The 22495-nt window shown below is 39.2% G+C and overlaps 1 protein-coding gene across 1 annotated transcript in view; it reads left to right on the plus strand.

Annotated features, from left to right (window-relative positions):
* The window catches only part of Galntl6 (polypeptide N-acetylgalactosaminyltransferase like 6), an 837540-nt gene that overhangs the window by 790423 nt on the left and 24622 nt on the right, over positions 1-22495 (plus strand). Inside the window, exon 10 of the mRNA XM_048330738.1 lies at positions 17471-17587. Within this exon, the coding sequence (XP_048186695.1) occupies positions 17471-17587 (117 nt within the window). The remainder of the gene's footprint in view (positions 1-17470; positions 17588-22495) is intronic.

Below are 22495 nucleotides of genomic sequence, written 5' to 3' on the forward strand. Positions count from 1 at the left end.
GCATCAAGGAGAAATGCATTCTTGGTTGCATTTCTTGGCTCCAGTCCATCAGCCTCACAGTAGCCCAGGGCTGCCTGGCAGGCATTCTGAAATCTTTTCATCTCCATCTTTGATCTTGTATGGGTGCACAGTTTGATAAGTGTTCTTGGCTACTGAGAACTTGGGGGGAGGGAGTGAAGAAAGGCTACCCCAAGACATGAAATGAGAAACCTGAGTCTCGGGCATTACTGACATCATTCTTGAGTGAGCTACCCCAGCTCCAAATAGAAAATGTGGCCAGCAAGTCAGATACATGATGGATTTTTCTGACCACATCCAAAAAGATACTTCTATCTGCCACCACCTGGCATGCCCTAGGCTTGCTGGGGAAAGGCAGAGCCAACATGTTGTGTTCCAACTCCTCATTTTTGTGTGGGTGCTGGCCTTGTCAGCTTCTTTGGTCTCCTTTGCATCTTAAGACATTTTATTAAAACCTGGCTGGAGCATTAGTAACAATAGTTGGCCATGTGGAAATTTAGAATAGAAATTTAGAATAGAAAGAGCTTGCTTAGCTTAACATGTAACAATTGCAAGGCATAACTATGTTTTATCCCCAAAGTAGAGCATCCTAAAGGTTTTGGTTTTTTGTGGTTTTTTTTTTTTTTTTTGGTTAAGAGTCCCTTTGTCTAACTTCTAACATGATTTAAATGCTGTCCTAACAAATACATAAGAAATACATTTAAACCGTATTATTGTATCATTCGATGCTGGGTTAAAAAGAAAAATCTCATCCATCTTTTCCTCCTTAATGTAGAAACATAAGTTGTTCTTTCCTTCGAATTATAGCTAGCTGCATTTGCTCCCATTACCTGACTAATCAATAATCTGTATTTATAGGGCTCCTTTTTAGGAAACAGATTCAAAGCTTCCATTCTAGAAAAGTCAGAGCCTCTCAGGAACAATCAAAATAAGAAGCATCTGAAGCCTCAGTGGTCCATCCCAGTGTGTGTCCCTGCAGTCTCCCTGAGCGCTTCATACCTCACTTGCCTGCTACCTAGAGACAAGCACGGGCATCATTCTGGATTTAATAATCAGACTCTGGAAGCAAATTTTTTTAATGAGACAGCTAATTTCTTTTTCCTAAAGCTGTAAGAAAATGAAGATCATATGTAGGTTAGAAGAAGAAGAATATGAGGATATATACAATTAAGCGGCCAATGGCATTGTTACATTAGTTCAGTGAAAAGGGAGTTGCCCAACAAGAATGAAAACATAGAATATTGGAAGGGGGAGGGGGAAGACAAGGAAGGAAATCAACAAGCCACAAGGCTTTTTACTCTTGAATGATTTTAGAAAGTATGCCTTCAGCAGAGTAGATCTGAGAAGAGAAATAAAAGCTCAGAAGGCAAATGAAGAATTTAAATTTGAAATTCAGCTTTGTCTTATGCAAATAATGAAGTAGATACTATTTGCTACTTGCATATGACTAATAACTACCTATTTCTTTTTTATTTCTTTTCCTGTCGTACTGGGAAAGAATTCAGGACCATAGTCAATAGGCAAATGCTCTATCACCATGCCATTCCACTACTCCCATGCCCCTATTTCCTAACAGTGGGCTAAGAAATACTAAAAGTACAGAATGGGTCAGTATAAATGCTGAAAAGAAATTGTTCAAATGTTTAGTGCTTTACTGTTTGTTTTCCCTTTCAGAGGCTTTCCAAAAACATACATTTGTTTTATAACCCTTTTAATTTTTAAGTTTATAGAAACATTGCAAAGCTAATATACACCTGCCATTCAGTGGCTTTTGCTGTTAATATTTTATGTTTGCCACATGGACTGGCCTACTTATCAAGTTAAGTAATTACCATTGGTATAATGCTACTTAATGAACTACAGACTCAGAACAATTCAGATCTCCATGTTTTCACTGATGGTTCATTTCCCTCCAGTATCCAAAATGGCTTTTCAATTTCCTATAAACTTTATATTCATTGTTAAGATGTGCAAAGTTCCTAGGTAAGTGTCACAGGTCAGCTGCTGTTCTCAGAAGAAAGTGAGGAAAGGAGTACAAACACTGGTTCATTACTAGCCCTTATAGAAAAGAATCAGACAGCTCCAGGAAGCCAACAAAAGAATCCGTTATTATAAGACCTGTGCCAAGGAGCAGGCCTCTCACCATTTTACACAGTCGTACTTGGAATTGGTTTCCACCTGCTTCTCTGTGCCAGCCTGATTCTAGGCAAACAATGAAGTGCTTAGGCAATTTTGGGCTCTGGTCATTGGCAGTGAGCTTGTAGAGGATCTGTTACAGGTCATAAACAGCCTCTCAGCTGCTACATATCTCCATGACAAATCCTGCCAATCATTGTACTCATCTCCTGACTCATCTCCCAGCCCTACTCTTCTATCCTACCTTCAATTTATTCTCCACACAGTCCCCTTCACACAGGAGCTCATGCCATGATGCCTCTCTTCAAAGGATGCCATCTCTCTGTGGGTGAAAATCAGATGCTAAGGGTTCTGAGCACTCCTGAGTCCCCTCCAACCTCATCTCTTATGTAGCCCTGGTTTATTCTTTTTTTTTTTTTTTTTTTTTGGCCAGTCCTGGGCCTTGGACTCAGGGCCTGAGCACCCTCCCTGGCTTCTTCCCGCTCAAGGCTAGCACTCTGCCACCTGAGCCACAGCGCCCCTTCTGGCCATTTTCCATATATGTGGTGCTGGAGAATCAAACCGAGAGCTTCATGTGTAGGAGGCAAGCACTCCTGCCACTAGGCCATATTCCCAGCCCCCTGGTTTATTCTTGTATGCTATCCTTCTTCACCATTCCTCAAGGAGGATGGGGGAAAATCCCACCTCAGAGCATTGGTGCTTGCTACTCCAACTACAAAGCCTCTTCCAACCCCTTCCATCATTTTCTTTAGGGGCTCCAAATTAAGAATTCTTTGGTCTAGTAATTCCTAGCTCTCCTTACTAGCTTCCTCCTTCAAATGAAGAAGAAATGAAAATCACATCTAACAGAGAAATCATCTCCAGCAGTCATTCCATTCTGTAGTCCACAAGAGTGGCAGGTGGAGTTGGGGAGACAATGGAACCCAAAGAGACTAAATGGGATTTTTGAGCTGTGTAATAACTATGACATTTCTTAACACAATTCAAGTAGGAGCAATGTACTTTTCCAGGGTGCTTTTGGATAGGGTAGGAAGAGTCTTAAAGTGTGAAACTATTCTTGAACCACTCACATATGGCGTGTCTCTTTCTGTGTCAAGATGCTAAATGAAATAAACTGAATTTCCTATTATTTTTTTTACTTCTTAACCCTGCCCTTCTTTAGAATTCATGAATTTGCTAAAGTCATTTATAGTACCACTTTATAGTCTAAAAAGACAAGTTCTGTAGAATTCTAGATATCGTGTGTAAGAGGAATAAAAGATGTAAAAGAGACAAAGGTGTCTTTTCCAAACAGTGCCATAAATTCGTTTTTAAAAAATGTCTACTTGCTGTCCTCATTGTGCCAATCACTGTATTTCCATTTGTCATCTTGCGATTGTGCAAAACTTAAAAAAAATCTTTATTTTCCAAATTCATCTCAGTACGGAACTTCTCTCACTGCTTATTTAAATTCCTTCCTCCAGATGACTGTCACTCTCCATTGTGCAATGTTCACAGAGACTGCCACCCTAAGTGAGTCCATCTCCCCTCCTCCTCTTCTTTCAACCAACTTGCTTCTCCTTCTCCCTAATGTTCTCAGGGTGCGCTGGGCTTTTCAAATTTCTGCATATCAGCGTATGCTAAGGAAAGGTCAGTGCTAAAAGGTGTGCTATCTAAAAGTCTATCTCGAGACATGATTGCTGTCTCTGTCAAAGAACTTCTGTAAGCTCCTTTGATGTGGATTACAGAGGGGAAAGCCAATACTTGTCTCCACAATGAACTGAGGTCACTGGTGCTCTCTAAGGGGAAAACTGGCCAGCTTCTCTGATAGCTCAGCCACCTTGTCTCACAACTGGGAAAGCCACATAGAAAGATTGTCCCACTGTTCCCTTGGCAACTATACAGGGAACCATCTGATATTTGATTATGTATATGTATATACACATATATACAGTTCATGTGTATGTGTGTACATATGTATGTATATATAAAATATGTAAGGCATTATATATAACATATACGATAATATGTACATTATATATTATGTAATAGATGTTATAGTATATGTAACATGATATGTTATATTTTAAATATACTACATATAGAATATAGAGTATATAGAGAATGCATATACTGCTATATATACTATATATTCTATATATAGTATATATTGTATATATGTTATATGTTGTATATGTAGTATATATGTTATATTACATACATATATATATATGTAATCTAACCAGATCATTAAGCAGTTATTTGGAGTCGATACCCTATTCTGAGCATATTAATCTTGATGTGTCACTGGGATGCCATGGTGGTACATCTCTTTGGAGCTCAGCAAGGAAGTTTAGAAAAATGTAAGAAGGGGTTAGAGGCATAGCTAAGTTGGTAGAGCACTAGCCAGTGAGTGAAAGCATCAAGTACTTAGTTTGAGTCCCAGTCTCAGACCTCAAAGAAAAGAAAAATGAAAGAACATATCAAGAAAGCCATTCTCCTTTTGTATCAGATTCCCAAATGAGCAAACTGGTCATCTCAGTGTCCTACTGTAGACAATTCAACCCAAGTCATAATGAGTGAGAGGTGCATCAAAGACAATATAGTTTTTCTCCTATCTAGCATACAGAACGTGCCATCCAAACGTTCATCTTTTCTCTTTATGTAGTCTTCCTTTAAATGTATGTACTTGTATTAGGTAAAAATTTACATACATAGCATATGTTCCTGTCTTGTATAACAAGACAAATGAAGTTGTAAGTGTAACTTTTGAGTCTGAATCCAGACATCTTAGCACACATCTATAATCTTGAGAAGCTGAAGCAGGAGGATAGAAAGTTTGAAGATAAACTGGGCTACACAGTAAGAGCCTGTCTTACAAAATATATACAAACAAAAAACAAATATTTGAATCTATGTGCATATTAAAATGACCCTAAGTGGGAAATTCAGCTTAGAACCACCGATGTTTTTTAACAAAATCCTTTTATTTCTAAGACGAATTTTTTAATCAAAGTAAAAAAATTAAAAACTGACTTTTGAACAGGAACACTTTTTTGCCAGAAGTCAATGAAGCAGCTTTGCAAAAATTCTCAAGAAAATAAAGAGTCAGAGATTTTATACCCAACCAAACTATTGTTCAAGCAGGGAGGCCATCCAAAAACATACAAACATTCTAGAACTAGGGGGATTATTTTTACCAAAAGTTTTTCTGAGCCAAGAAACCACAGACATCAACATCAAAACCACAAGCCATTTGCAGAAGATTAGCCAAGGGTCTAATCGACATTGGCTGTAAGTACTAAATATCCATTAGCTACCCACATCGTTTTCTTCTGCAAACATGAGTTGAGCTCACTCTGCCACTGTAATGTGTGCTGTACAATGGAATGGAAAAATGCAAAGATGCATTCTAAGTTCTCATCATTCTCCACTCCTCAGTGTCCAATAAGCCTCTCTGTTCTACAGAAATCCCAGGCATTTCTGTTTGCTCAAGTTTCAGTTCTGAAAATTCCCAGAAATGTTAGAATCAGGCCAGTCATTTACATCTTTCTGTTTTCATGTAAAGTAAGAATAGTCTCTATGTAGTAGAAATGTTGAGGACTAACTGTAGTCAACCCTACAAAACTCTCATGTTTGGTGCATAACAAGTAATCAGCTGCCACCTGTTAGTTTAGCAGTGATGATAATACATGTTATAGTGATGCAGTACAGGTAGTAATTTGTATATAAAAATTAATGACTAAGAGTGCCTGTGGCATTGTTGTTGTGTTTTTGTAAGAGCTCCTGGTCTTCTCAAAGAATGAAGGAGTATCAAGACATTCATGTATGTTACTCATTGGCAATGAAGATGTAAAGGATTTCTATCTGAAAGGGAAATCACATAAACTCTTCTATATAAAAGTAAACATGAACAAATATTTTCTCCTGAAGAAAACTATTTTTCCCTTTCTTAAATGGTCCAATTTTCAGCTAAGCATCAGTGATTCACACATATACTCAGGAAGCTGAGATCACAGTTCAAAGCCACCCCAGACAGGAAAGTCTGTGAGACTATTATCTCCAAGTAACTACCAAAAAGCCAGAAGTGGAGATGTGGTTCAAGTGATATAGTGCTAGCCTTAAGCAAAAAAGCTCAAGAATTGCACCCAATTTCAGTACTGGGGCACATGCACATGTATACACACACACACACACACACACACACACACACACACACACACACACACCACACAAAACATTTCCAGAAAATGTTTGAATAGAATTATCAGGCTAAATATAACACAAAAAAAACAGAATATGGAAAAAGACAGTTTAGTTTTGTTTTTTTGGCCAGTCCTGGGCCTTGGACTCAGGGCCTGAACACTGTCCCTGGCTTCCTTTTGCTCAAGGCTAGCACTCTGCCACTTGAGCCACAGCGCCACTTCTGGCCGTTTTCTGTATATGTGGTGCTGGGGAATCGAACCCAGGGCCTCATGTATACGAGGCAAGCTCTCTTGCCACTAGGCCACATCCCCAGCCCGAAAAAGACAGTTTTGATTGTGTCATATACACCTATGAAATTCTGGGATAGGTGAAGAGGTCAAGTTTTTAATCTATCCAACAACACAATAGCCATCACTTTTCAAATGCTGTTTCCTCTTCCTCTCTCCTCTCCCCCCACTTCCCTATCCCCTCCTAAATTATAAAAATGCTTGCAAAACTTAAAATCAGACTGGTTTTACAGCTCATTCAAATATGCCTCTGGTGTTCAGAACTTGGTAACAAAATATTGGTGATATAGGTAGAAAGCTTTGCAGTGACTAGTTGAGTTACACAACTCAATTCTTCACTGGGCAGAGAAGAATCTTGGTAATTGGTTAATCTAAAATAGTATGGATTGAATAAGACTTGATCACCGATAAAGCAAGTAGAAAGGCTTATCAGCTAGAGTTGGCCTTAATGTTCTCTATTTATCACACGCCCTTGGAGGATTTCTAAACAGATCTCTTGTCTAAGGCAATAATGCACCTTTATGGAAAAACAGATAATACTATATATCTTTATAACATTTCGCCTTTTGAAGAAAGGGGTGAAATCTTATTGGTATGAGCTAGCATCCGTTTTAAATACACTAAGGAAGCTATATTATTTAGAGGCATGAGTCTCCTAATTTTCATCCACAGCAAAATGATCTTGTTCTTGCCTTTTAATGAAGTGCCACTCCTCTTTCCAGACCACACAATGAAGTCATGATAGCAACACAGCATCTTGGCAAAAGCCCCTTTCTCAATCTCAAATACACATTGCCTCAGATTTTTGCATTGTACTGTATTACCCATAACATAAAAGTTGTCCTTTTAGTGGTATGCCAGTGATAGTAAATATATTTATATTGCTGAGCACCCATCATGGCATCTACTTCCAGAACCTTCCTTTTCATCATCTACTTCCAGAGCCTTCTAGTCATCTCAAATTCAAATTCTGCAGCAACATTTATTAATCCGCTCAGAGTTTCATAGACTGATCCAACAATAGAAGTTCATTGTCCCACAGTTTGGAGGCTCAAGGTCTGATGCCTGGATGCCCACACAATTGGATCCTGTTGAGGACTCTCACTGGCTTTTTCCTTCTTGCTATGTGCCACTAGTATATTAGAGCAGGAGGGAAGACTTCTCTGCTCTGCTTTCATAAGACCACCAGTCTTATTGGATGACCTCATTTTGCTTTAATTGCCTCCTACACATCATATCCTCAAATGTCATTAGCATGAAGGTTAAGATTTTAACACATGGTTAAGGGAGAGGAGAGAACACTATTCCATTCCTCTTCCCCTACCCTCTTTCCTTTGTGTCTACCAATTTGACTGTTCTAGGCACCTCATATAAATAGAAGTATAAGTCTATTTCCTTTAAGAGTTGTCTATTTCAGTTAGCATGATATCTTTAAGGTTTCTTTTATAAGGCTGGGTGTTATTTATTTGCATATCTGTAAATATGTTGCTCCTGTTGTAAGGTGAATTCAATTGGCGAGAAACAGAGAAGCCACAACTTAAAAGACCTTTATTGGAGAGCTGGAGGACTGTTAGTAGACTCCTGCCTCAAAGACCAGCAGCTTGGAATGCAGCTAACACAAAGCTTACATGCCAAAACCACTCAAGGTGTGTGGAATGAATCCCAACAAATGTGTTATACATGAGCAAAAAACAACCAGATGAAATCACTGAAACATAATAGAAAATCAAACCATCAAGGGAAACAATCAAGGGAAATCAAGAGGTAATTTTCTAGGGGAAGCATAGATTCAGTGTCCTTACTTCACATCCATGATTTGCCTGTGGTGAACAATGTTGCTGAGTACCTTGCCATGCAAATACCTGTTTGAGCCTCTGCCTGCAGTTCTTTTGTGTATATACCCTCATGTGGAGCTGCTTCATTAACTTTAGGGGAACCAAAGTACTGTTTACAACAGCAATGGGATAATGTCCTCCCAAAATTCATATGTTAAAATCTTAACTGCCAGCTGAGTCTATTCAGGAAACTAAGATTTACAACATTCATAAATCAATCATAAGAGGTAGGTGCTAATCCAATAGGACTGGTGTGGTCTTATTTCAAAAGAAAGGAAGGGGGAAGAAGAGAGTCAGAGAGAGAGAGAGTGAGTGATATATACTCTAAGCCAACAAGACCTTTGAAGAATAAAACTTACTACTTTGATCTTCAACTTCAGACTCCAGAAGTGAGAAATGTACTTCCATTGCCTAATCTTTAGTATTTCGTTATAGCAGCTATAATAGCCCTAGCAGACTAATACACTCTGTTCCAAAGTCACCCCAAGCTGGAATTGCACAGAGGAGCAAGTTTCTCAAGGAAGTTTCACTAGCTTGACGTATACCACAAGCCCCTGACACCAACACAACCCAGACCTCAGCCTCCCAGAGCCACAAGAAGCCACACTTCGACCTGCCTTTCACTTGGCTGGCCTTGTTGGGCTGTTTATAAATTATCCATGCACCAAGGCTCCTCAGACTAGAGCAAACCTACTGCTGATGCTCTTGAAACTGTTTTGTTGTTTGTTTTTTTAATCACTGATTTGGAAATGGCAATACTTTTTATAGGATATATCATCTCATTTTTCCCTATCGTTGTCACATGAGTTTCCCTTGCTACAGAAAATAATGAGGGACTTCTGGTCAGTGTGACTCAGAATTTGAAGGCTAGCCCTTCAAAATTCAACAGTTTCTGTTCCCCAACATGTTTGGTTTTTACAGCAGGAGGTAAGAAGTAGAGTGGAAAATATTTTTTACCACTTTTTAGTTTCTTTTACAAAATGGAAATTATATGGTTTGATAATGTAAAGCCCACTGAGAAATATTGCAGGTAAGTACTTAAATCATGAAATGTTTCACAAACATTCAGATAGTTTTGTGTGCCAATGCAATTTGATATTTCTACTTTATTTTTTAAAGACCCAAGTCACCTCCTTCAGAATGCTAACGCTACTTAACAGTAATGAAATTTACAATAGAAGACACAGCTTCTGAATTATGTTAGATAAAAATGAGTATAAGTAGGTTAGTTTCTTTAGAGAAAGAATAATTCAAGAGAACCCACTTGTGGAGAGAATTTGAAAAGCCCACAGATTAACATGTGTCTCATACTTTTTTCTACCTCTCAGTCCAGGATAAAAAGGTCATGTCGTTCTCTGAATCACCCCTGTATTTTTGGATTGCCGATTTCATTAATTAGCAGCCTTCAAAACATACTCAAGAGCTTCTTAACTGTACTATGGACAGGAACTAGAGCAAGTCTAAGGTTGCACTGGCAAATTATCAATAAGTCTAACCAATGGAAGAAATACTTACACTCAAAGTAGCACCCCAGAAGAAATGACAGGAATATTACATGATCAGATATTTCTTAAGATGAGGTAATTTCCAGCACAATTCGTACTGGTCTGACTTGAGGTCTCTGTGTCATTTTGAGTGACAGTGTAGAAAGCATAATAACCCATCATTTTGACTTGTCAGCCATGATAGGGGTTTTCCACCCTGCAGTCTGAGCCTTGAAGGGTTCACAATACAATGCAGAATCAACTTCTACTGTGAGTTCTATTCATCTTCAAAGTAACATCCTCCCATTTAAACCTCTCGCCATAGGGTTAGTGTGAATGGTGGCTTGGGAAATGCTCTTCTCTCCACAGAAAACTCTAAAATTCATATGAACTCCTGACCTAAATGCCTTTCCCGACTTTTAGTTATCCTTTTGGTGAGTTGTTTCTGGAATCTTCTATAAAATTCTTATTGACCTTCCACTGCAACTTTTTTCCCTCAGATCGCATTTTTCTTCTTCCCTTCCCACAATAATGGACATATCTGAGTTTTATTAATTGCAAGAAGGAAAAGAAGGACTAGAGTAAACCTGTAACTCTTCTAAAATACTACCTACAACTTTTTAAAATATGTATTCCCCACAGGCTATACATTTTTGTGTCATAACACAGGAGTGGATATTTCATAATTCACAAAAAGAATTTGTCACCTAAGCTTTCAAAAGCTTTGCTTCAGCAAAGCCAGCTATCAGCTACTCCCCGCCACACCATGCCTCTGTGTCACCTATGCCCTCGTGATGCAATACAGGATGAGAAATTCCCCATATCGTAAGTTATTACCTTCTGATTTGATGACACTATAATATCACACCTTAAGGAAAAAGAAATCGAGCTGAAAACAGAATTCTACTTCTGAGAATGCTGATGCAAATTGTTCCATTTTCTCTCCTTTACAAAGGCTAAGTCCAACCAGGCAAGGGTTTCCAATCTCCAAAGCCTATGGGAGAGGCAGGAATAAATGTCTACTGGAGTAGAACCAAACAGAACCTGGCCACTGAACAATTAAAGAGAGATTTTCCAGTGTGTTGTGTAGATCAGGAAGGGTCAGCACTATTTTACCATTTTCTAACTTTTTTTCTTTCAGAAGATGAATTTAAATTTAAAAAACCCAAGCTGAAAATCTAGAGTCTTCACCCATTGTAATGACCTGTATATCCCAGCTAGACAGGATGAATAGGTAGGAGGATCACAATCCAAGGCCAGCCCAGACAGAAAGGAAAAGACCCCACATGAAAAATAGTTAAAGCCAAAATTGCTGTACATGTGGCTCAAGTGGTAGAACACCTTTCTAACAAGCACAAGACCCTGAGTTCAAAACTCCAGTACCACTAAAAAGAAAACCCTCAGGGACCTCAAACAATGTTTACAAAATGGTCTTCCTCTCCTGTCCATCCATCATAACTATCCCTAAATTCAGGCCTCAGATACTCCTCATCAGTGTTGTATGTCAGTGGCTTGACCATCATTATCTATCTCTGGAAGCTACCTGAGCATTTATTTTGAGTATTGATTTTATTTCTAACCCTACCTCAGTGTCTATGCCCAGATCCAACTCTAATTCAACTTTTGACAAGGTATCTTCTTTATAAATCTAAGAATGCATAATTGTCTTTAACCTCTATCTATTCTTTTGAGCTCAGTAAGCTATTAGCCACAGCTTCACACCCCATATCACACTTTTCTGGTGAGTTGGGTGTAACCATTGCCATTATATGGCATAAAATGCGCAGGCCTAAGAATCAGAGACACAGATACAAGCTCTGCTTATTATCTGCTCGTTACATAATCTTGCATATACCCCTGACTTTCGCAAAACTTCAAGGGCAGATCTGAAGGAATGCACAGTAGGATGTTGGTGCTGATTGTGAAAGCATTCAGTTCTGTCTCAAGTAGGTTAGAAAGACTGCCTCGCTTCATTTCCTTTGGTCAGAAAGGACTTGCTTATTTATAGGAATTTTCCACTGTGTCTGTTTGTGAAAATCAAATTGTTTCTGGCAAATGACTCCTCACTTGAAAGTTCCTATTTTGATGTGAGACATGTTTTTCAAATAATACTCACAAATACTTAACTTTAAGTGGCAGAGGATAGCTTTAGAAAAAGACAATTTGGAGCAGAGAACAATATAAATCTAAGGCCCCCTGGTATTATTTATGCTATGGGCTCATCTTTCTCTTGCATAATGCACACCAGCCCTCTGAAATGAGTAGTTGCAGTCAATCCCAAGGCAAGAGGGACATGCCAAAGCAATTACATTTATGGTAAATTCAGAAAAGGAAAATGTGCACAAGGAAAATGTGCACAAGAAAAATCTCTGTGGGCATAATTTCAATGAAAGTCACTAGCTGGTCTCTGCCAGCAGTTACTGGACGCCACAAGCATGGGGCAATTAGAGATGAAATGGGTCTGTTCAAGGGGAAATGGGGTGATGGCCATGAGGCAAAAACCTTAAATAGTGAAAAGTCCTATCAAGATCATGGAGGCAGGTTTGGTGCTTCCTATGTTGTTATTTTTATTTCTAACAGCACTTCTTTACTTTTTAGCTGAATCTATCATGAAGTATGTCAAAACTGAGCTAAAATTCTATCTCCAAGTCTCCCAATCCCACAAATGTTTTCATTTCAATTGTGCTTTTCTTTTTCATAACACTTTCCAATCACTGTGAAGCTTCTGGAAAGAGAAGTTTTTAAGAATGATTCTCATTTCACCTCCTGGTTTTCCCTTGGTCCACTTGGCAATCTGTCTTCTGTCTTCCTTCAGCACACCTCAGAAACTGTTCTTCAAAAGGCCACTGCTGACCTCCTGCTTGTCGTATCCAGCTGCCTCTCCCCCTCCTACTGGTGACTGTATGGGATTTGATTGTGTGAATCCATCTCCTAACTCCATGAAACCCTTTTCCTTGCCTGCTTTCTGATCCTTTTGTTAACTTTGCCTTTCTTGTTCTTTACCCACTTCTAAAAGATGGCATTTCCCAGAGTTCCATCTTCAGTCTTCTCATCGCGCTTCATAGTCTTTGCTGAGTGGTGATACCACATACTTCCATGACTTTATAGATTACTCAGGTGGAGTGTAATCAAGAGATGAAAATAACAGTGGTAAGTCTACTCATCTTCCAGAGCCACTTCCCATGTCTTCATTTCTACCAAGTGCACAACTCCATCATGCTCCACATGGATCGTTTCCCCTTCAATCTTTGATTCACTGCTATACCCTAAGAAGATGCCTTCAGAGCCATGACTTGCCACTAACATTGAAGGCCTCTGAAAAGCATCAACATATTTTTTCTGAGTCTTTGAATTTCCATCCATTCTCCTCAAAATGCCTTTCCAGAACCTTGAATGTGAACTGATAAACCTGTATCTCAGGTTCTAAGGATTATCTCCTCAGTAGAGCCAAGGCTCACAAAGTCTCCACTCAATTCTCTCTCCATCCTACCCTAAAGGCTCCTGTTGTTCTAGCTCAGCATTTAAATTTGTCTTCTAAAATCACCCACACCCCACAAAAAGGAGTATCTTGATCCTTTTTGCCATATTTTAAATTCACAGCCAGAAACATCGGAAGACACAAGATGCTTTTCTAATGTGCTAACTAGACCATAACCTGCATCAAGAGACTAATTCTCTTATAGTCAGTGTACCTAGCATCAAATACAGTGTGAGTACTTAATAAACGGTGATTGAATGAACAATAAAGCCATTTCTCTACTTAAAAGACCTCAAGTCTACCTAAAAGAATCAACAAATCATGGCTCTTATTTTGCTGAGCCAAATCATTTCTAAAAGCCAAGTGAGTTACACACACACACACACACACACACACACACACACACAACACAACACATACCCAATAAAAAATGTTTTACCTATTGCACATCTGCTAATCACTTTTCAATTTGCATGATCCTCCTTCTATCTTACCTCTTTTCTAAAAGCCTCCTGGATAGGAGAAATACAGTCATCTTGAAGGAGAGCCTGCCTCCTCTTGCATACCTAAAGAAAGCCTTTACTCTCTGCAAGACCTCTTCTAATCCTTGTCTACAAGGGGTTTATCTCCATAATCCTGTCATACATAATGATTCCCTTTTTCCTTGTTTACTCCTTCCTTTCCACCCTCATGGGCAAGCACCACCTCACTTTCTAATCTTGTTCAGCCTCCCTCAGGAGTCCTTGACACAGTGTTAATCATTCAAATCTCCGAAACTGGATATAAAAGGGCAAAAGCCTGGAAATTATCTCTTCTGTCGTAGATTGATTCCATCTCCCATGTCCTAAGTCTGAGGCAGGCATGTATCTGTGTATGAATTGCTGTCTTTTTAGCCAAAGTACAGAACCTATGTTGAAAACAATACAAACCATTTGTCAATATTTCTGCTTCATTTCTTTTAACGTTGGTCACGTGAATACGCAAGCAGTCAGATTGGTTCTGTTGGAATTTTAGTCACCCATTTATTTTTATAGACCTGTTTTTCTAAGCCACAACTTTCTTTTGGAGGGGTTCCAAATAGGAGCTGGAGAGGTGGTGATAAAAAAGATACCAGAGAGAGAAGCAAGGGGAAATGGCTGGATGTTAGTCATATCTGCAGCTGCCTAGTCCTCCTGGAGTGAACTGCCAGCATTGCCCCTCTGGCACAACTTTTTTGCTGGAATTTACACAGATGTAGACAATTATGGCTTTGAAACTTGAAATTTGATTTCCAAAGCAGTTTATCCCATTGTCTACACAGATGCCATTTGAGGGAGAGTTGAGAAAAATCAAGAGTTTGGAAAGTACTATCCTCCATCCTTGCCAGAGACCTTTCACGCTCATAACATTGGAAAACTAAATGAGGCTCGATGGCAGAGCTGGTGTGTGCTCAAGTCTGGCAGAGTTGCCATTTCCACGCCCTTTGCTTGTCCATCTCTTTTCTTCCATAGAGCAGGGTCCCTCTAGTGGATGAGCTGGAATCCCAGCCCTATATAGGACAAAACTCATCCTCTGTAACCAAGCAGCCAGGAGCCTATCCGTAGTGCCTTCCTCTTTGCCTCACACCATGCCCATGTGGGGTTCAGAGGTCCTAGACTCAGGTAAAGGAAATGACAGTGTCCTGAAGAGGACTGCAGTATATAAATTGATAACTGGTTCTCTAAGGAAAGGGATCTGTGAGTTAAAAGGCCCAGGAATGAAAGGAGAAACCTGCCTAGTGCTCTATCAGGCAGTTTTCTGCCTACAGACAGCTTAAAAAAAAAAAATCAACCACACATTGGACTCAGATAAGGAGATGAAAGAGTGAAAGAGGAGCTTTGCAGAGTGTGCCAAGCTCAAGATAGCAGTAGTATACCTGGCATTGTGGAGCAGACTTTTAATCCCTGGAGGTTGAGGTAGAAGAATTAAGAGCTTGAGAACAGCATGAGGTACAAAGCGTGAACCTGCTCTCCCACACGAGGTCCCCTGCTGCCAAAAAAAAAAAAAAAAAAAAGAGGAGAGATAGGGAGAGATAGAAAGAGAGAGCAATTGCAAAATCTAACTTTGCCCTCCTAGGTGTTTCTATTTCACTAGAGAAACAAGAAATTGATTTCACAAAAGGTTTTTTCCCCCACCGTGTTGGAATTGAATCTCCAACATGCTAAATAAGTGCTCTACTACTGAGCTCCTCCTTAGCCCCACAGAGAACATTAAGTGTGGATCCTAAAATCCCAGAGAGTAATAGTACTTATTTTAGGAAAGATAGAGACCAGGCTTTCTTTCTTTCTTTCTTTCTTTCTTTCTTTCTTTCTTTCTTTCTTTCTTTCTTTCTTTCTTTCTTCCTTCCTTCCTTCCTTCCTTTCTTGCTTTCTTTCTTTCTTTCTTTCCTTCAGTGACAGGAAATCATGTGCATTTTAATGACCAGCCAAATTCATTTCCCTGTCTTTTTGGATCATCCATGATAATACGAGAAGGGATGCAATCCGTTTGCAAGGAAAATAAATGTGGAAGTCTCATGTCTACCTACAGCTTGAATGGCTGGTTGTTGGTTGATTGGTTGGTTGTTTTGTTGGTCAGTTTGTTTTTTGACAAAATATCCATAGCTTTCCTTTTATATCTCTGTATTCTGCATTATTTCACATTCCCCTAACAGCAGAGAGACCCTGAAACTAGCTTTCCAGTAAGAAAATATGAACCCAATATGTTGGCAAGTTTCCTGAATGAGGAAATTGGTTCCCACTACATTGATTCCCCCCTGAATGACATAATAATGGCCTCTACTCCTACAGTAAATGAAATAGTTCCCTCCACCAAACCATTCCCAAGCCAGAATTCTTTATTCCTTTTGTGATGCCCAGTATTTTTCATAACAGATCTCTCTGCCTTACCCCAATAAGCTCAGTTGAGGCATTCTGTTTTTGTTGAAAGAATTCCTAACTACCATCAGGAGTAGGTGTTCATTCTATTCTGTTTCCATTCTTAAACATACTTAAAGAGATTTCCATAATTTAAGACTATTAGAAGACATAAAAATGATTAAGATAATGGAGCTTTTCTACCTTTCATACCTGCTGAACAATCTAAAACCAATATCCAACTCTAATACAGGCTGAGAGGATGACACCAACAAGGAGATTGGTGGAATTTCCAGGCAATAATATATAACAAAAGACTTATGTGCTGTCCAAACTCTTATTTCTCTTGCTGCTGCTGTTCTTTAATATTTTTCATTCTCTGCCCCAATGTTAATATAATACTTGGAAAGAATTGCCTTTGTTTTTCTCACTCAGCAGCTAAGTGCTCTGTAGAAATGTACTGAGTATTTATCTATATAGTGTTTCAACAATAGTATTGACCCTTTGACAATCTTCTAAAGTAGCATCTAATTTATCATCCGGGAAAAATGCTAAACTATGTGAACAGGCTTAAATCAATACTGTTGCAGCCAAACTGGAACATAAGCTCACCACATCTTGCCCAAAGCCAGGCAGTGCTAAGTGACTCACTCGCCTCCATCATATTCTTTACCTATATCACCTGCCCTGGATTTGAACTTCTCAGTAGGATGATAATGAAGGTACTCAAAGCAAGAAGTAACAAAATCCCAGGTTAGGCATTTACCTAAAATAAGAGAAGTCTCCTTTTGTACAGAGAAATCATGAGTTCAAACTGCTCCCTGTTTTATATTATCAACACAGTTCTTTCCTGCAAGCAACTTCATTTCCACTGTGATTGTTCCACATTCTTTCACATGTAATTATTTAATTGTGCTCAACGTACTACTTTTTCTCCAAAAGTTGAATGCAAATCCAAGACATTGCTCTAGTTAAGGAATCAAAACAATAGTTTATTCTCTGATTTCTACCAGGATTGCCAGGAGCTAACCATATTCAACGTTCTTGCTTCTTTTGCTTTTTGCTATATTTTCTTTATGATCTCTAATAGTTGTTCAAAGGCACTTCAGTTCAACATATACATTTGTGAGTATACTACATCTTGACCCATGTCACCCCTTGCTTCTTTCCACAGATTAGGAATGTGGCAGCAAATCTGTGTGTGGACAGCAAGCATGGAGCCACAGGCACTGAGCTGAGGCTGGACATCTGTGTCAAAGATGGCTCCGAGAGGACATGGTCTCACGAGCAGGTACATCAGGAGTTATGGGGGAGACGCGTGGGGGCTATGACAGGCATAGAAGTGGAAGCAAGTGCCTTGATGGTGTATGTGAGACCTGAAATGAAGTCATGACTCTGCTGCCCACTAACTCTGGAATGAAGTGATTTCAGTTTCTTCTCAGAGAAGCTGTGGTCATCAATTGAGATCATGGATACAAATATGCTTTACATTATAGAAAGGATGGTAAAATTGTTCTCTGTGAACTTAATGCATTTCTCAAGATGGTACTTCTAGAACATAGAATGTTAGCAAACTTCCAACGAAATTTCATGATTTTAATGAAAGACACTGTGTGTGTGTGTGTGTGTGTGTGTGTGTGTGTATGTATGTTTGAGGTATCGAAAAGAATCTTTTACATGAACCTTTTGCTAGTCATACTTTTTAATCTTCTTCATCAACACCCCAATGTGGATTTCCCAAGATACATTAACACTGTGTATTACTTTTGATTGAAAGACATTTATAACCTGATCTGAAACTTCAAAAGTTCTTAGGGTGTTGGGGGATGGGGGCCCCTCCTTATACTGTGTCACTTGTGCAAGAGGAAAAAATAGGGAGCAGAATTATATCTGTCTCTTTCTAGTGTTTCAATTTTAAATTACGGAAAATGTTTAATTGGAAGCTCTAAGAAACATTGCAGGAGATGTCACGTGCTCCTGATACAGATTTAACAAGGGTCAACAGGGATGGTTCTGCACTTAATGGGAAAAATTATGCAGTGAAAGGCCTTTCCCATCTTACCGTCCTTCTCACTTTTGCTCTGTCTCCACACAAGTCTACACCACAACATCAAGACAGCATGTCCTGCCAGTATTTTCGATTTCCATGTGCCTCTTGTATAACAAGCAAAAAATGTAAGCAAGCAGCTCCTAGTAAAGGTTTCCATATTACTATATCTGTATTCCTCAGGTGCCTGTATCTTGTATGAGATGGAGAAGAGCCCCGGTGGGAACATCCTTCTGTTGTGAAGAGATTGTTTATCTTATGTAATCATCCAGGCAAAAGGACATTGACAAAAAATTGTCAGTTGGCTAATTACCATGTCTACGATATTCAGGAGTTGTTCAGAGTGTGGAGATTCAATGTGATGATACCTCCCGCTCCCTCTCCTTACCCCTCCCTCTCCCCCTGCCTCTGTGCCATCTGGCTTTCACTGTGACCCTGCGTTGCAGGCAAAGAAGCAGGGTGCTAGTAAAACAGCACCATACACAACAACAGCGTCTAGAAGTCAGTCAGTCAGTCAACACTGGTCCTCATCAAACTACTCAACAGGTCCTTGGAATCTCGCAGGATGCTCTAGGGTGCGGATCAGAAGTCTAGCTGTCAGGCCAATCAACATTTCCATTTCAAGTTGTGGCTTTGTGAATGTGTTCAGCCTTTCTAGGCCATACTTCTTCCATCTTTCCACAGGGACAGGTATACTCACCTCCAGTAAAGGCTGGAAGTATGAGGGTGCTATGCCTACCTTCTGCCTTCTCCTACATAGTCGGAAGTCACTTTATGTTGATACTGAATTTAAAATCTCTTTCATGTCCAAGGTATGTCCATATGCCCATTCCTAGATTAGACACCAAATACTTGTCAACTACGTCCATCAATATATCCTGCAGTGTGCAGACACTTACCAGATAGACTTTATAGAGGGTTCTGGGGCTCTAGGATTTACTGATAAGAATTGAAACTCAGGGAAAACTCATTCACTTCCTCCTTCTTCCATCTATAAGCAAGGTTGGTGTTGAAAAGGACTGGAGGAGAAGCGTTGGCTGTTGCTTCCAGTGAGGCAGCAAGAGAGAATGCTTAAGGGGTGATCAGCAAGGCTGGTGTCTAGAGCAGGAAAGGATACTTCTAAAAAAGAAAGTAAGGGGCAAATTATATGTTGCTTGGGCTAAATTCATTTCTACCACTGTATTCAGCCCAACCAGGAAACACACCTGCTTTGTTGAAAGAGTGTTGAAAGAGTGCCTGAATCAGTTTTAATATTTCCATTCAGTAACAGTCCAGAATGAAATTTGCTCAGGCTGGCAAATTTTGTTTGACAGATGAAATTCAAACAAACAGAACCAATCATGTTGTATACACTCTAAAAAAATTGTTGATTCCTTCCCCCCTACCTTTACCCCAGAGGCTAAACTTTAAAAAAAAAAATTTTGTTGTTGTTGTTGTTTTTTAATCTATGGCATGTAATTTAAGAAATGGGCACTAGAGAGCAGCACGAGACAAGCAGAAAATCTATGTGGTAGAACAAAATGGTTAACATAGTTTTTGAAAAGGGAGCTATCTATTCTCTAGATAGCCTGAAAAATGGAGTCATCAGGAGATTAAACGTTGACATGAAGTAAAAAATGAATACTAACTGAAATATCTATTACCAAATATTGATGGAGGTTAAAATATTACAAGGTCAGTTGTGTTCCAGTAATTAAGTTTTATTCAATGTATTACTCAATGATTTTACAAGAATTATAATTCACTCCTCTGCATTTAGATTAAAATTTGAGGGTGAAAGTATAAGAACCTATTAAAAATTGTGAGTATTCTTTTTAATTCAAAAGCATTCATACAAGGGGCTTCTTATTAAACTTGACATTATGTCCTTTTTCTCCTCAGAAATAAAAAATGGACAGAAATGAATGAACAAAATGGTTACACAGGAATCAAAGAGTCCCCTGAAGCATCTTTATAAGGAAATGCCTTTTGTGGCAGACCACGAGTTATGACTCATCTGACTTCTGTGAAGAAGGCAGATGTATGATTCATTCTTCCAGGGCAATCAATTTAACTGCTAGATCACATTGTAGCATTGTAGCATTGTATTTTGGCTCTCCTCTGTTTCCTTTAGGGACCACGTAAGAAAAATAAAAGTAGATCCAAAGAAGACAATAAGGTCTAGAAAAGATACTCCCATTTTGAGTTCAGGAGGAGGGAAGAGAGAGGACACATTCTCTCTTTGGCCTGCCTGGGCTGTTCCCTCCCTGCAAGCCCCAGCTGCAGGCTCTGCACCCATGCTGGGGAGGAAACATTTGCAGCAGACCTTCTCTCCTGCAGAGGAGGCGAAGACCTGGAGGGGAAATATTCAAACAGAGTTGAGAGTGAGTTACTGCGTGCAGTGAAAGGACAAATTCCTTTCCTTTGGAAAAAGCAATCTCACTAGAAGGATGGGTACAAAATTGAAATGTGTGTATCTCAGAATCCTGCAAATCACCTTTAAAATGAAATAAAATATAACTATCCACAGGGAGGGGGAAAATAACCTTTTAAATTGTTACATCAGTTATAATTATATTTGCAGTACTATATAGATCCAGGCAATAGTATGGGCATCTGAAGGTATATTTAAAAGCATCACTCAAAAGAAGGGGGGGCGGGGAGAGAAGAGAAACTAACATCAGTTTACTATAAAACTGACCAAATCAAGTTATTTTTGTCAAGTTTGAAAAACAAATCAAAGGCTTTTGTATAAGCAGAAAAAGAAAGAAAGAAATCAGATACTTTTGTCAATAAGAGCAGCCCGATAACAGGAGGGAAGCTCTGCTTGTCACAGAACCATTACCCACAGCAAATGATAACAATGCTTTCAGAATGTCTGTTTCATTCAGCTTTGACAAAATCGCACAAAGGAAAACATGCCTAATGAATGAGAAGTCCAAGGCCTAGCTGGTTTGGCATGGCCATTAGTAGAGAAGAAACGACAATTGAAAAGAAAAGTATTTCTAAGAGAGGAAAAAGGTTCGTTAATAGTAAGTGCAGAAGAATAAAGAAAGCAATTGGTCAAATATGAAGCTATAACATCACCTGGGATATAGGAATGTAATCACCAGGTAATGATCATCACAATGATGATAACAATGAAAATGATTCATGAATCCTCTATGAAATTTTCATTCTAACAGTCTACAAATGTAAGAATGTTTATTATGCTATAATAACAAATCTAGAAATAAACAAAAGACACATAAGAATGCCCTGAAATATACCTTTGGAAACAGATGAGAATGTATTTGGATTTACTATAACACAAGTATGCTTTTGGTCTTCACTGACTCATTCAATAAAAAGTATGAGGGCTGGGAATATGGCCTAGTGGCAAGAGTGCTTGCCCCGTATACATGAAGCCCTGGGTTCGATTCCCCAGCACCACATATACAGAAAACGGCCACAAGCGGCGCTGTGACTCAAGTGGCAGAGTGATAGCCTTGAGCAAAAAGAAGCCAGGGATAGTGCTCAGGCCCTGAGTCCAAGGCCCTTGACTGGCAAAAATAAAAAATAAAAAGTATGAGAAAATTGTAAAGGAAGCCCACTCACTTGACGTATGACAGAGACAAACCATTTAACTTCTGACAGCCCAATTTTCCATAACTATATAACAATATTCTGTGCTCAATGGTGTTTGCATTTCCTTTCTTCTCTGGCTTTCTGAGAAAAACTAAAATTTTGAGTTAAGACCTAAATGAGAGATATAGAAATATAAAAATAGGATCACAATTTGAGGCAGACAAGGATAGAAAATTCAAGAGACTCTCATGCCCAATTAACTAGAAAAGTGCCAGAGTAGAGGTATCACTCAACTTGTAGAGCAGCAGCCAGGACTGAAGAAGCTAAGCAAAAGCTCAAGGCCTTGGGTTCAAGCCCTGGTACCACCAGCCCAGAGGAAAGAGAGAGGGAGACAGAGAGGAAGAAAAAGGAGGGGGAAGAGAAGGAGAAAAAAGAAAAGCAGTCCTCAACTTTGTCCTTTAGGTTCTTGCCAGTGCACATGAAATAAAAATCATGGGCAGAGGCTGGGAATATGGCCTAGTGGCAAGAGTGCTTGCCTTGTATACATGAAGCCCTGGGTTCGATTCCCCAGTAACACATATATAGAAAATGGCCAGAAGTGGCACT

The sequence above is a fragment of the Perognathus longimembris genome, chromosome 21 (assembly GCF_023159225.1).
Source record: "Perognathus longimembris pacificus isolate PPM17 chromosome 21, ASM2315922v1, whole genome shotgun sequence".
Classification (NCBI taxonomy): domain Eukaryota; kingdom Metazoa; phylum Chordata; class Mammalia; order Rodentia; family Heteromyidae; genus Perognathus; species Perognathus longimembris.